The sequence below is a fragment of the Coloeus monedula genome, assembly GCF_965178545.1.
Source record: "Coloeus monedula genome assembly, chromosome: 2".
Lineage (NCBI taxonomy): Eukaryota > Metazoa > Chordata > Aves > Passeriformes > Corvidae > Coloeus > Coloeus monedula.
Window position 1 is genome coordinate 57,313,526 of NC_138782.1, and position 14,960 is coordinate 57,328,485.

Sequence of the window (14,960 nt, forward strand, 5' to 3'; positions counted from 1 at the left end):
ATACATTCCTTGGCCCTGTAGGTAGTGTCGTTCCATCCTGCAAGTCTGACCTTTTTCTCTTTTTGACCCTACTGAAACTTACTTGTTTAAAAGACTTGAGTTTATTAAATAATCCAGATAACTCTGTGATTGCTTTGTCCTCATTATCACTCTATTATCACATTATCTACTTATTCTGTCTAAATTTGCTGCCAGTGGTGATGTACTTAGTCTTTTTAAAGCTGTTTGAAATAATACTTCTCTAGATTCCTGATGAAAACTCTGAAGAGCCTCCCTGCAGCTCACCAACAGAAACATCCTCATTAAATGCTAGTACTGCTTGGACAATTTCATTTAGTTCCTCATCTGTTTGTGCATTATTAATTCTGTGTTGTACTCACTTTTTACTCTCTTACTAAATCAAGTACCTAGCAGAAGTCTATTAAACTCAAGCCTCTGGCAATTTAATGCATAATCATATAAAATGAGGAAATAAAAGATCTGTTTACCAGGACCTATTTTCTATAAAAAACTAGCATTAGTTGTAGTCTCCTCTATGCATTAGCTGACAACCACAATTCTTCTGCCTACCACTCAAGCAGCAGCAACTTCTTGTGCTCCTTTTGTGTCCTTGGTATGGGCCCTACACTAACACACTTGCCCATCTATTGAGGCACCACCACAGTGCCACCACGTGCAAAGATCATCCAGCCAGATATCACTTCAACCCCTCTAGGATTTTCCTCTAGGATTTCCAGACCACTGAAAATAGTAATTTCACCATTTCTTGCTAATAGGTGTTCTTTAGGTGAGCCTCAAGTGTCCTCCTGTGATAAATATGCATCTCCCTGCTTATTTCTAGATACTGCATAGTAATAGCTATTGGTGCTCACGTTTATGGGGGTTTTAATATTTTTCTTTTTTTCTCTCTCTCTCTTTTTTTTACCACTGGTAACTTGTTCTAACATTAAGCTTGTATCATTGCTTGGATGATGCTTATGCTTTAAGGAAGACAAATGAATCCTTTGTTCCTTTTGCTCTAGTGCTATATGCAGAATCTCTATTTCCCCCCATCTTCCCTGTAAGTTTGTCCAATTGATTCTGTCCCTTCTTGTCACCTGTTAGGGCAGACTACTGCTGTCTGGATACTGCTGTCTTTGACTATCTTCTTTCTTTCAAAATTAAAAGTAGTCCTGTCTTCGATTATGTACCTGTGAGTGTGGCGAGGGACGGGCACTTTTCCAGACCTCAGTCACAGCCAAACGAGCTTGGTCAGGACCCCATGCCTTGCCCGGGCGCTCCTTTTCCACTCGTGGCGGCAGCGCAGCCCTGAAAACTGCTGCCAGCAGTGAAGCACCTCAAGCAGGGCGATGGGATCGCTCCCTGCGGCTGCCTCAAGTTTCCCCTGTACCTTCAGAGGGGACGAGACGGGGTGGGAATAAATCCGTCTCTGGACTAACGTTTTGGAGGAGGGCGGGGGTAGGCAGGGACCGGGACTCCAGCAGCGCGGGAAGCCTCGCCAGCTGCGCACCGTCCTTCCCCAAACTCCGTGTAACTAGAGGCGGGGTTTTCTGCCTTTGATTTCTTTTTTGTTTAATTTATTAGAGACCCCTGCGATCCGCGCGGGGCCGGTGCGGGAGCGGCGCGCGGCCCCCCCGCGGCCGGGCGGGGCCGAGGCGGGGCGGGGGCGGAGGGGCCGCGGCGCGGCCGGGCAGCTCGGCGGGATGACGGGCAGCCGCCGGCCCGCAGCCGGAGCGGCCGCCCCCCGCCAGCCGGCGGGGAGCGCGGGCCCGGCCAGCACCGGGATGTTCCCTCGGGAGCAGCCGCGGCGGAGGCTGCGCGCCCCGCGGGCGGCGTGAGCGCCTCCCGGCCAAGCCATGGGCCAGACCTCGGTCTCCACGCTGCCCGAGCCGGCCGGCGGTGAGTACCGGGGCGGGGCGGGGGCTCCCGCCGGGGCCCGTGGTGGCGGCGGGGGAGCCGCGGTTCCCGGGCCGGCGGAGCGGTGCCCGCGCTCCCGGGGCCGCCGCCAGTGCCCCGTTCCTTCGGAGCGCAGCGGGACGGGAGGGACGGCCGCTCTGCCCGCTGCCCTGCCCGGCTCGGCTGCCCCCGGGGGGCGAGAGGCTCCGCCGTGCCTCCCACCTCCTTCGGGGCTCCTTCTTTCCCCGTTATTAAATAAGTAAGTACGAAGGCTTCCCCTTCGTAGAGAAAGAGAAGGGAAGGAGCTCTGGCACCTCGCCCAGGAGCGCGGCTAGTGACCCGCCCAGCTGGTTGCTTTTAGCTCCAGGACTTTTTATGTGTAAGCAGACTGTTGAAAATAAATAAATAGCGTGTGAGTGGAACTGTTTCGGTTTTTTTCCCCCCAGTAAAGCAGTCCTGGCTGTTTGCAACTTTTTGACGATAGTACAAGCTACTTGGGAATGTTGTTTGGAGGCATGTTAGGATAACCTGGTGTGTTTTAGTTACTGAAAAACAGAGTGGGTCTCTTCCCGCAATAATAGGATGTAGAATCTAAATTAACTTCAGAGAGGTTTGACGTTTCCTGCAAAATTCCTGCATGCTTGTTTTTCCTCAACGCCTGTTTCCTTTACATCCATTGAAAATAAAAATACAAAATCCCGTAATGGACTTTAATGCTGAAGGCTGAACTTTATCCTTAATTTGCTATTACTGTTAATGTGGGAATGTTTTGTCAAATAGGAGACAGTGCAACAAACTTTCTCTTTTCCCCTTTTGTTTTTCCTTCATGGCCGTTATAGAGAATAGTTTTAGTATTAACACATAATTTTCAGACAAACACCATTTATTCCTAGTCACACCATGCCAGTCAAAACCTTGGATGATTTTCTCACCTGTCAAACACTGCATGAAAGCAAAACTGGACCATTTCCAATAAATGTCACCATCCTGTTGAAGGTTTCACCCGGCAGCCAGTGTGTTAGGATTGTTTCAAGGTAGGCATCAGGAAGCAGATGTAAGGAAACAGATGGACCAGTTAAAAATTTTTGTTAAACTTCCTGTACAAAAAAAGTGACTGAAATCTCAAATGCAAAAGTTTATTGTTGAGAGCATTTTGCCTAGGGGAGGCTTGTATCTTGACTAAGGATAACTGTGGTTGCCTGTGTTCACTTGGCTGGATGATAATGGACAATAATTGGGCTGAATGTCTAGCTTTACCTCAAAGAAAGTCACAGTTGAATTCTTTCCTAATTGAAACCAAAATTTTCAATCAGGAGCTGTAAGAGACAGGTATCTGAAGATGTGAGTTACAATGATGCTGCCTCAATATTGCCAAGTAAATTTTAAGTATCTTTAAGTAATTTTCAGAGCACTGCAGTTTGGGATGAGACAGTGGTAGTGCCTCTGGGAGGTTTCACAGAAGAGTGATCCCACTGCACTTTCATTGCTGTTGAAATTGTTGGGAGGCTATATCCTCAACAAGAAACTATAGGGGCAAGAGGGTTTCTGGGTGGCATGGATTCTTGGGGGGTGCAGTCATCTTTCTCTAGTCTGTTTTACTGACATGGTCTGGACATTTAATCCATTGTGAAGTTTGGGAGGCCCTGTCCATCTGTGATCAGGGCAGGAGAATGACTTCCATTGGTTCCTGTTCCACGGGTTGCCCTTTAGGCAAGCAGGCCTAAAATCTTCGTTGATTTTGGCGTGCCAGGCAGCTACAAGCCATTTAAGTCTTTGACAGCTGCTAGAGATTAGAGTTGAAGGAGATATCTGTCTTGCACACGCAGGGGCTACAAATCTGTTTTAGTGCTATGGAATCAATAGTGCATTCAGATCCTCAGTGAGCCACACAAAAGCAGCTGTGAGGAATTGCTTGCCTGTTTACTCCCTTTTCACCCAGCCATGCCAGCCTGGAGGGCTCAGACCCTGCCCTACAAGCCCTGCTGTGCCGGCAGGGCTCAGAGGGGCTGTTGGCTCCGTGCAGGGGAGGGCACCACTAGTAAATCACTGTGGGGCCTTTGGGTGGAATGGTAAAGTGAACATGGTTTGATGTAGCAAACTAACGTAAAAGATTTTTCCTGAACGTCACAGAGTGCTAGAAGAGATAAAATATATACATAATGAAATACTCAGGATGGACGTCAGCCAGTGTCCTGAAGGGTTGGGCTTTTTTAAGATTTTGTTTAAATTAAAGGTTTTACTCTTGGAAATGTAAATATATGTTGAAGTACTTAAACAAATCAAGGTCCTAGTGTCACTTTCCTATAGGGTTAAGGGCAGAACTGAGGCCTAATGATAAAATTGAGAAGTCCTTCTCGACTGGGCAGACCAGATGGATTAGCATGCCTATACAGAGAGGAAGAATCAGATTTTCGTACTCCGCTGGAACTTTCTTTAGCAATACCATCTTGCTAGAGTCTGCCATCAGCTGCATGTGAGTGAGTGTTGAAGTGTTTTGGACAGGAGGATCTGGGCTTTAATCATCTCCCACAACTATGTGTGGTAGATGGGCAGCAAAGCAGGTCTTGGATTGCCTGGTCAGTGTCCATAGGCAGCTTTTGCTCCTTCTCCTAGGTTACAGCTTTCCAGTCACTTAGATAGTTTTTAAAGCTTGTTTGTTATTTGCCATGGTTATAAAATGTGAACAAACATCAGTCGCAACAGGAGCTTGGGAAGACAGTATAGATACGTGGATAAGGGGGAGCACATACTGTCCTTGTTTGTTTTCCTTTCTCTTCTCTGATTTTCGCACGCCTGGCAGGACTTAACGTGCTCTCTCCCCATTTACTGGCTGGAGTTCAGTGCTTTTGGGGGTTATCAGCCATCGTGTGCAAAAGCTATCACTTCTACTTTCTGATCTACAGCTTATCAAAGGGCAGAAGAGCTGTGCACTTTTTTCAGTTTGGATTTTTTCTTTTTTCTTTTGGATTTGTTCTTTGGTAGTTCAGTACCAGCCATAGCACAGAGAAACAAACAGTGGAGACATGGTCAGCATATCAGGAAGGTAACATTTCAAAGCAGAACTAGTTAGGTGGAAAAAGATTTTTGTTTTTTCCTGAGTAGAGATGCCTTGTCAAGAATAAAATTTCCAGTAAAAACAGACCTTATTAGTGTTCCTAGGAATAGGTCAGGCAGCTCAGCATGGAGTGTGGAGCGCAAGCAGAGGGTATGTGAAGGGTAAGGACAAGTTGCCAAGGGAAGGTCCCGGGAAACTCTTGTCCCACTGGTTGGGGTGGCCAGTGGGGTGAGCTGAAGGCTGGGGTCAGATCCCTGTGCTGACCTGCTGTGCCAAGGACATCATCTGTAGGGCTGTTTACTCTGGGGTGGGGGGGAGTTCCTCTCCTCACATGCGTTTTGCAGAAACAGAGCACAAACTGTCTGGCTTGCATTTCATCCTTTTACAGACCCACAGTTTTTTTCAAGGGTATGAAAATGTACTTCAACAGCACAGGAAGACCATTTCCCACCCAGCTCCCCCCATGAGATGAAAGCAGTCACTGGTAGGATCCTGTTGTTTGTTGACCTTGGCACTCGGTGAAATGATTCTCGTAGGTCAGAAGTGAACATGTTTCTCAGACTGCTCCTTTTCATCTCTCTTGGCTTTATGGGATTTCCTGTTCATGGACAAGGAAACAGCAGCTTCACCTGTGTCTGTGCAGAGGAATTGTAATTGCACTAACTGGGCAACCCTGTCGTAATCCTGAACTGAAATGGAAAACTAGTATTTGCTTCAGCACTTCTAGGTGTTGGTAAACAAACTAATTGGTTATCCATGGAGCAATTCCAAGACTCGTCTAGTAAAAGAAATTATTCCAGTAGTGCTCTGCATTGGTAGCTGCTTGTGAGCCTTACTGAGGGTGCTGTTGAGAGCAAGCCCTCCTGTACCTGAGGAGCTGGACATGGAGATGGTCAGCCACAGACTTAAATTCTCATCCTGACTCAGTCCACTATGACTCTGAATGTACAGAAAAGCCTTCAGAGTAATAATTTTCAAAGTGTTTAAAAAGGAAATTGATTTTTCTCCTCTGGCTATTTTTCCTTTCAAAAGTGGAAGAACTTTGAAACTCATTGCACTTTACAGGCAGGCATTTCAAAGCACTTAGAGGTGCAGTGAACTACTCCCAACACACCTGTCAGCTGGTCATTTCAGGTTTTGCTGCACTTGAAAGAGTGGAAAGCAGAGCTATTGAGATGAAATGGTAATTTTTATTTGATATGAAGCCCCAAATGACTTGTCCATAGCCACAAAGGACATTCGTAGCCGAGAACCTCATCTTCCTTATACTTTTTCCTGAGTTTTAAATTGATTGGGGACTTTGAGGCTGAACCCTCATAAGACTATGTTGGGAATCCTATTCATTTTTCCCCCCTTTTTTATGCTTTTGTAAGTTATGGGAGAGTTATAAGTACAGTGTAAAGGTGTACTGTTTTCATTTGCCGCTAAACTTCTATCCAAAGCTTGTCAGCTTTTTGGGAAACTCTTTCTTCACTCTACCAGTCTTGTCAGATGGGACTACAGTTGTGACATCTCCAGAATTTGGGTTAATTAAGTATGTAATCTGCCTCAGACTTCAGGCTGATTGAGTGGATATTTTGGACACCTAGTCAAAGTTATAAAAAGTCCGTGTTTTCAGACAGAATGGGTAGCCATGAAGTTGCCTGCTACTAATGGGAACTGCAAGAGCTCTATTTAAAAGTTGATGCTTGTGTTTCTTGAGCTGAAATATGAAAAGCAATGGCAACTGCTGGAAGTGTAGGTCTCATCATGCACCCAGTGCCATGATTCTGATTTGTGCTGCTGGTGAGGGTCTGAATGTGTGTGGAATGAATCACTATTCATAGAAAAAGAAATTGCGCACACTTTTAAGTATAGCACGTTTGTGGAATATGAAGTGCGCGTGCTGCCGCAGGCTCTGTGATCTGCCCGAGCCGAGCGGTGCCCCCGCGGCTCCTCAGCTGCAGCAATTCCTCGCTGCACCCTGAGCCTGCACCCTGAGCCTGCACCTGGGGCACGGCCGAGAGCACGGGTCTAATAAGGACACCGGGGACCAGCCCCGCCACAGGGACCGCGTGTGCGTGGAAACAAAGGTGTCGTGCTCAAAAGGTCTCACCTCTTCTCCCTCTGCGGCCGCTTCACGGATGACCAGGATTTCTCCTTGTTTAGCTGCCAGGGTATGTGACCTTCCGTGTCACTGAGATATCTTCGTGTGCTGATGTTTGGTAGCCACTAATCACCTGTTCGCAGTGTTAATCATCAGCTTCCTCATCTGCCATGAGGAGAAGGAGCGCTGCTGGGCAGGGGCCGAGCCGTGCTGGCTGCCTGTGTTTGTGTGGGGGTTGTCTTCTCAGATGACCACTCCAATACTTCCCCAGATGAAAAGCTCATGGAAGATCTTGTTTCCTGCTGAGCCCCCTGTGCTAAGCCCCACTGACAACTGATCCCAGCCACCCCTGGGATCAGTTGTCCTTCCTTCCTAGCTCCTCTTCCTTGGCTTTCTTACTGCTCCTGAGTAATATGGCCTTGTCCTTAGGTGGTGTTTTCTGGTACAGATTTCAAAATGCTTTCCAGTCCTTTTTATAGTATTCCTCGATTTGAATGGGAAAACTGATCACAATGAAGCAGGACAGCACCTGAGATAGCCAGGAGGAAACCAAACAGCTCTCAAATCCTCATCGGTGTTTGCACCATATGACAGTCCAGCCTATTAAAAACTGAAAAGACGTATACATTTATATCTTTCTTTATATGTTTCTCCTTGAAGTTGTTCTTTATTCATTCTGGACACTGATGCTTTTGGAGATTTAAAAAAATGTAGCATTGCAGAAAAATACTTTGAATCGATGCTGGTATGAATTTTTTTTTCACTGAATTGTTTTAAAACACAATACCAAGTGCTCTTAATGCCTTGGGTTGATCACTGATGGGTTTTTTAAAATACTTCGGCAAACAGCCTGCTCCCAGAACTTATTTCTGCCCATTGTATTAAAATTGTAACAGTGGCTAGAAAAATATTTCTGATATGCAGAAATACCCCAACTAGCTGCCGTTCAGTCCCATATGGAGGAGTCATTTCTGAACTGTCCATGCATTGTCTTCTCTAGCTGGCACAAGCCAGATCCCTGATCCTGTTCTTTTTCTGATACAAAAGGATTTATTTTCGAGTAGGGCCAGTGCTAGGCGTAGGAAAAAAGAAAGGAGGTAGTTAGCTGGTGATGATAAAATTACTCTTGTAACAGGCAGCAGTAGCTCTGGTCTATTTTGCCCCCAGCAGATCCCAGAGAGTGAGGCTGGCTGCTGGTGCCCCTGCTGAGCCAGACGAAACTGTGACTAAAAACCATCAGCAGGGAAAGAAGGCAGATAATGAGGAGTGTTTTTGTTAGTTTTTCTCATGCCCCCAAAGCAAAATCAAAGACTGACACTGAGTAATTTATATCCCCCCCATATGTGAACTCTACAACCCCTACACTGTCAAGTGTATTTTTGGGCAAATGTAAAATTGTGGTGGGGTCCGGAGCGTGCTGTTTCCTATAGTGTCTTATGAAATGGTTCGGTAGGAACTAGGTAGGAAGATCACCATGGATGTCCAGGTGATGCAGGGTGTGAAGATGGACTACTTTTTCTTCTCACTGTGTTTGTCCAGAAACACATGGGTGACAGGGCTGGGTGTGCTCTGCTCTGGGTTTGGGGGGTTTTTTTCTGGGTTTAGATACTACAATATGTGTATTTAAACCTTGCCTATTTGTAGTCCACATAGTGGTTTGGACTAGTGTGATAGTTTTTTTAACAACATGCCCATCAAACTAAGTTTTAAAGCTATCACAACTAGCAGTCAGCAAAGACCATGAAATTAACATCTGTTAATCATATGGCAGCTCATTATTAGGAAATTTGATTTAAGACTTGAGTTTCTTGCAAGGCTTGATACAAGGTCGCTGTGTAGGAATATGAATTTCTTCTGTCCCTGACTTGGCTTTTGGACACTTGGAAATAAAGTCTCTGTCCAAAGGGGAAGTCTTATTTACCTTTTTGTTTTCTAGCTGCTTTGTACAACTGTGATAATCAGTGTAAGTGGGAAAAGGCTAGGGAGAAATGAGGATCTATGGTTGCTCCATCATTGTATGGAAGTATAGGCTATGCTGTCAGGTTGCATGTAAGTAGAACGAGAATGACAGATCATTGCAGTGTTAATACCAAATCTGTGTCAATGATAGCTTTGTGAAAATGAAGTTTTGTATGAAAAGCCTGTGTTGCCTTTTTATTCTCTGATGCCTGCATTGGTTTTTTTCTGGGTTTAGATACTACAATATGTGTATTTAAACCTTGCCTATTTGTAGTCCACATAGTGGTTTGGAATTGAATTGGAATGATGTTTTGCCTAGCAGTTAGGCTGTGATACAGCTGTCCTAACATTTGAAACAATGTGAGCAAAACCAGTTCTGTTCCCGAAGATCAGCCTGCATTCCTCACCCCCGAGAATGTGCTTTTTTTAATTAGTATTTCAAGATGTCTTCACTCTTGACCATCTGCCCAAACTGTCAGTAAAATCTTATCAGGTAGATGCACCGTAGTCACTTCAGTGTTATTTAATTCCTTTTGTATTTTCTGAATCTGAATATTTTAATTTGTTGCCCAGTAAAAGTCCAAGAATGGTGCAGAGGCCTTAGATGCTGGTTGGGCTTTAGAGCCTGGGCTACTGCATGATCTGTGCAAACAGATCATGTAGTTTATGATCTAGAGATAATTCACAAAAAATACAGACAATCTCTAATATTTATTGATTTTAGCAAATGATTTGCACAATTAGAATAACTGATACATGATGAAACTTGATGTTTTCACTGCTATCATAATTTACATTTTCAGCTTAAAACGTTGCTGACAAGACTTGGTGACACACGGGGACTCTTTTTAAAGCTTAAGAGCTTTTCTTTATTGCTGGAAGCTCAGCTCAGAAAGTGCACTCTTGTCTGGGGATTTATCACCCTGGTTTTATTTCTGAGATTTGCAACATCGTTGCACACTAAAATTATTGTTGTTTCACTTGACCCTTTCTGCTGAGGAGGAAGACAGGGCTAGCTCTTCGTGCCTTCTGCCTGCATGGCGGTAGAGCAAGGGCAGGCAACAGAAGGAAAGTAATCTGGATTCCAACTTCAGGTATTCAGATCAACTAAGCAAAATAGCACTTGTCATGAGTGAAATTTGGTCTGAATTCCCAGGAAACCTCATGGGAGGGCAGCCTGTCACTGAAGAGGATGGTGTGTTGAAGAAACAAACTACAGCAATGAGAGCCTGGAAGCCAGAATGTGGAAGGCTCCCTGCCCATGGCAGAGGGTTTTGAACTAAATAATCTCTAAGGTCCCTTCCAACCCAAAACATTCTGTGATTATAAGAGCCAGTCTCTGCCTTCAGCTCAGCCTGCTGCAGTTGGGTGCACCAGTGATCTTCCCTCTCAAACCAGGAGCTGGGAGACCAGGGTCGTGTGCCAGTGCCCATGTCTGACTGCAGCCTCTGCTGGCGTATCCCGGTTAACAATATAAGTGTGTAAGTGTTGTTGCACAGGTGTCTGGAGCAGTAGCAGTTCATGCAAGAGCCCCAACTGCAGATACTGCAGGGAGTGAGATGCCCAGGATACATGCTGCTAGCCAGTGTGTGCCCATGAGGCCGTGGAAAGCCTCAGCATGGCTCAGACATCTCTCACCTCTGCTGTTGAAGGGATTTTGTGCTTGGGCACCAAACAACTGAATTTCACTCAGCAGCAGCTTCCTGAGTTAAAAATGTGGTGTGATGTGAGTAGTAAGAGAGGGTCCAGTTTGTGACTCTTCTCCCAATTGCTCTCCCTGCTTATAACCCTCAGAGATCAACTTACTTGAAGCATTTATGTCATAACAAGAAATATAAAGTCACCCAGGCTGAAAGCTGATCTCTGTGAGTTTTTTTTCCCCCCTCCCTTTTTTTCCCCCAAGATCCTGGATGAGTCAACAAAGAAATGACACTTCCATGGCATGCTTATGAAAGAGATTTAGTGGGATACAATCAAGTAATTTGAGTCACGTTACAACTTAAAGTCACTCTAAGCTGGTGGGAAATGATTTTTAGATACTAGCTGTCTTTATGAGGAGAAAAAACCCAAACAGTTCATTGCCAAGAAATTAGATGTTTAAATTATGCATTTATAATGTGTTATAATTTATTTCATTGTTAATAATTCAGAACTGGCTGTGCATTTCCTTCCCTGTAAATTCATTCAATGTGTCTGAAGATTACTGGTTTGTTTCTTGGAGTTTTATAGATTTATTGCGTTTCTGAGGGGAAGGAAGTGTTGGTTTTGGCACAGACGCTAAGAATATTCTTGTTCTGAAAATGTGAAGCAGTGTTCTAGTGCACTGCAAATCTGGCCTCTTTTATGTTGATACAGAGAAGGGTGTAGTGGTTTTCCTGCCTTACACATTATACCACCATGCATGAGTCTTCTACTCTCATGAATTGTTCGAGTGATTGATAAAAAAGAGGAGAATATTTGTATTAATAATTAGTGCTAAAAAGCCATACAAGGTTTAAAACAATTGCAGTAGTTTCTGTGCTTAAATTCTTGAAGGAAAGTTTTGGAGGGCTGGTCTGACTCTTATGAGAGGACACTAGCTTTGATTTCTTGGAAAAACAATGCTGTTGTTTATTCTTGCTTGAATATTGCTGCTTTTGACACATAGAAGTAGGGTATGGAAGAAATAAGTGAGACATAACAAAGACTGTGTCTGTGCAAGGGAGTGAACAGCAAAGTAGACAGCTTAGACTGTGGACAAAGCCAACTTCTTGAGAGCTGGACAAAGACCAAGCAGAAACAGTATATACTTTAGTTGGAGGAGAAAGTAATGAGAGTAGCAAAACATGAGCCAGAAAGAAAAAGAGAGAGAGATTAACTACAAAGCATTGCAGAAATTACCTGACTGTCACTCTGCTTTTAAAGCTTTTTGTTGGACAGTACTGTCATGCAACTGTGTCATGTTACAGAGAGAACATGATTCTGAAAAGAGGAAGAAAGTTTGTGTTGGAAAAGCCTAGGGGAATTCTCAGAAACCTGAAACTGAAAAAACAAGTATCTTGGACACTTACAGCAACACCTCTCTCTTAACTCCCCCCCAGTACTTCTCCTCCTGCTGATTTAATTTTCCCATTGCTACCAGAAGCAAGGGGGGAGAAGAGGAGGAGAGCATATTTTAGCCAGATCCAGCAAGATGAACAGTGTGTTTCTGAAACATTTAATGCACCTGGAAACTCTGTAGCTTAGCTTAAAGTGCATAATAAAAACTGTGTTGAAGGAGAAAAGTATTTGATGTCGGTATTGGATCTCTAGGATTATATATTTTTGAAGGAGAAAAAGAGGAAAAAAGAATGTACCTTTCTAGCTGACATCCATGAATGGTGAAAAAAACCTTGAGAATACGGGGTTAGGCCACTAGAAAGTATGCAAAAGGTAAGCATTATTTTCAATACATTTTAAACCATTAACAAAACTTGGGACTTGGCAGTTTTCTCTAGTTAGTAGGAGAAGCTGGATGCAAAATTTGATGTCTATCGCTGCACACTGTATCTATTGCATAGACCACTTATTAGTTTGGGAATGACTGCAGTGACTGCATCTCAGCCCTGATAAGGTACCAGCCTTTCCCAGCAGCTTCAGTTCAAAATTAGCAAGATATGATAGCATGTAAGAATAAAGGCCACAGATAATCACCCTGGCGTGATCTGGAAAAGTTCATGTCTTCCAACTCTGAATTCTTCCATGAGCATTAATCAGTCCTGAAGGTGGGTCTTGAGTGATAATTAAATATTGTTATTCCCCCACCTGGCTCCAGATGGAGTCTGTCAGACCTGAAAGTCACAGACCATGGACATAAGTGAGCACAAATGATTGAAGTCGTGTCATGCATCTTTGTGGTTTTACTTTTCCACCGGCTGTCCTTAGGGATCTGTTTGTAGAGAAAACATCTCTCTCTCTCTTTCTGTAGCTCATCCTACATTGCATTCAGGGTTTCCTCAACCACAGAAGAGAAACAGTTCAGGAAACATCACCAGAAGGTGAGATGAACCAAATAAACAATTAAAATCCTTTGTTAGGTGAGTTCACCATGGTGAAGGAATCAGCTGAAGACAGCTAGTGACTTATCCCACTGCTGTGGTTAACTCTTTCTTTAGCTTTTGTGGGGGAACAGGCTCCTCAGCCCCTGCCTGCCCGTGGTTTAGCAGATAACATCATTACACCCTGACAGTCCCTGGATGGGAATGCTACTGGTTAGCATGTTTGGCAACCTGTTCTTTCCCCTGAGGGCCTGTATTTAGCAGCAGGACAGAACTGAGACTGGTGTCCTTATGTCAGCAGGGAGGTGTCTGGTGGCACAGATGAGTTTTTCTTAACCCCCTAAGAATTGATACATCCTCTGTATATATGAGCCCAGAGGTTTCTTTCTATCAGTTTAGATTTTGTATTCCTTATGCAGTAAATTCCACATAATACTGAGGGAAGAGGAAAGGAAGAACAGATGCAGTGCTGCTAATTTAATTAGCCATTTCCTAAAAGCAAATAGCAGGCACTTCAATCTCATTTAAAAAATACCAGCATGGAGCCTATTCTTTCTGGTTTGAGTGATTACTTACACGTCCAGATGTCAATGAAGGGAAACCTTGCAAATGTAGAGAGGTTTATTTTGTCTTACTTTGTATATTTCTTTATAATTCAATCTTTGCACTTACCATTTTTGGTGCTTTTTTTTTTTTTTAATTTATTTTTTTATCATAATGAGTGGTAGCAAAAGTTTTGAGACAAAAACGGTCCTTCTTGCATGGTGAGAATAAAAGGACTGTGTTTGAGGTGAGAGGGAAGGCAGGGAAATTGGGATAATGCTGAGGTGGTGCAGGAGATGATGCTTCAGGAGATGGGTAGCAAAGTGAAAAGTCTTTTCTGAGGACTTCAGTAGCCCTCTTTAGCCTGGCAGCTTAGTGCAAGGATAGGTGAGAAAGGCAACCATTAGTTTATCTCAATGAATTTATTGTTGGTATCATATTGATGGCTCTTTTTCTGACACATTTGCAGGAGCATTTTTTTCCTAACCCAGGAATTATGGGTGAAGTCCCACTGAGTGATGCACATGTGTGGAGTCACCTATACTTGCCAAAGTTTTTAGCATCAGACTAGGATTTGTGTTATATTTTGCTGTAAATGTCTGCAGCACAATTTTCAAGATAACTGACAATTTTTCAAAATATTTGTTGTGTCCATTAAAATAGAGAATCCAGAGGTCTGGTAGTAGCAATTGTCTGCAGTTGGAGGAAGAGTATGTGAGAGAAGGTGAGAGATAGAACAATGCTCCCCAGAGCTCCCCAGTAGTAGAATAAGGCAGGTTTAGGATAATGCAGTAAGGTTAAGAGTCCCTTCAATAGCAGGGATTGCTGTGGGCCTCCCCAGTTCTGAGTGCCATAAGAAGTAAATTGGATCCTTCAGTTTTGTGGATACAGCCCTGCATTTCCTCCGGTGTTTCTGTATTTGCCTGAAAAAAAGAGCCCCTTCCATATTAAAGTGCATGTCAGTGAAATTAGTGATGAGAACTTTTCCTTGCACGAAAGCCTACATAATGTTTTTTAGTTATAGTCCTTGCAGCATTTTTACCAATTACTCACCTGTTCCTACCAGCAGAGTTTTGTACTTACAAAAACAACATCCAGATACACCCTAGAAAAGTACTGTGACTTCATATAAAATTGAGATTACATTCTTTTCAACAGCTGGACCAAAGCACACCAAGAGAAGTATTCCAGCACTGTACATTTAGCTCTGGCTTTAAGCTCTGGCTTGTTTTAGTTGTGAAATTGGTGGGTTTATTAAAATATTATATGGAATCAAAGGTCCTTTCTAAGACCCAGCACGTAGGGCCATGGATTCCAGAGTATTTAGTAATAAGGCACTTCCCTCTGCGTGAATAACAAGAGCATATTCATATTTTGTATTTGTGTTTTTCCGTGCTCAGTTGCC

At 43.9% G+C, this 14,960-nt stretch overlaps 1 protein-coding gene across 1 annotated transcript in view; it reads left to right on the forward strand.

The window, feature by feature from the left end:
* The first annotated feature begins 1,683 nt into the window (after positions 1–1,683).
* The window catches only part of PHACTR2 (phosphatase and actin regulator 2), a 73,615-nt gene continuing 60,338 nt past the window's right edge, over positions 1,684–14,960 (forward strand). Inside the window, exon 1 of the mRNA XM_082302798.1 lies at positions 1,684–1,899. Within this exon, the coding sequence (XP_082158924.1) occupies positions 1,857–1,899 (43 nt within the window). The 5' untranslated portion in view covers positions 1,684–1,856. The remainder of the gene's footprint in view (positions 1,900–14,960) is intronic.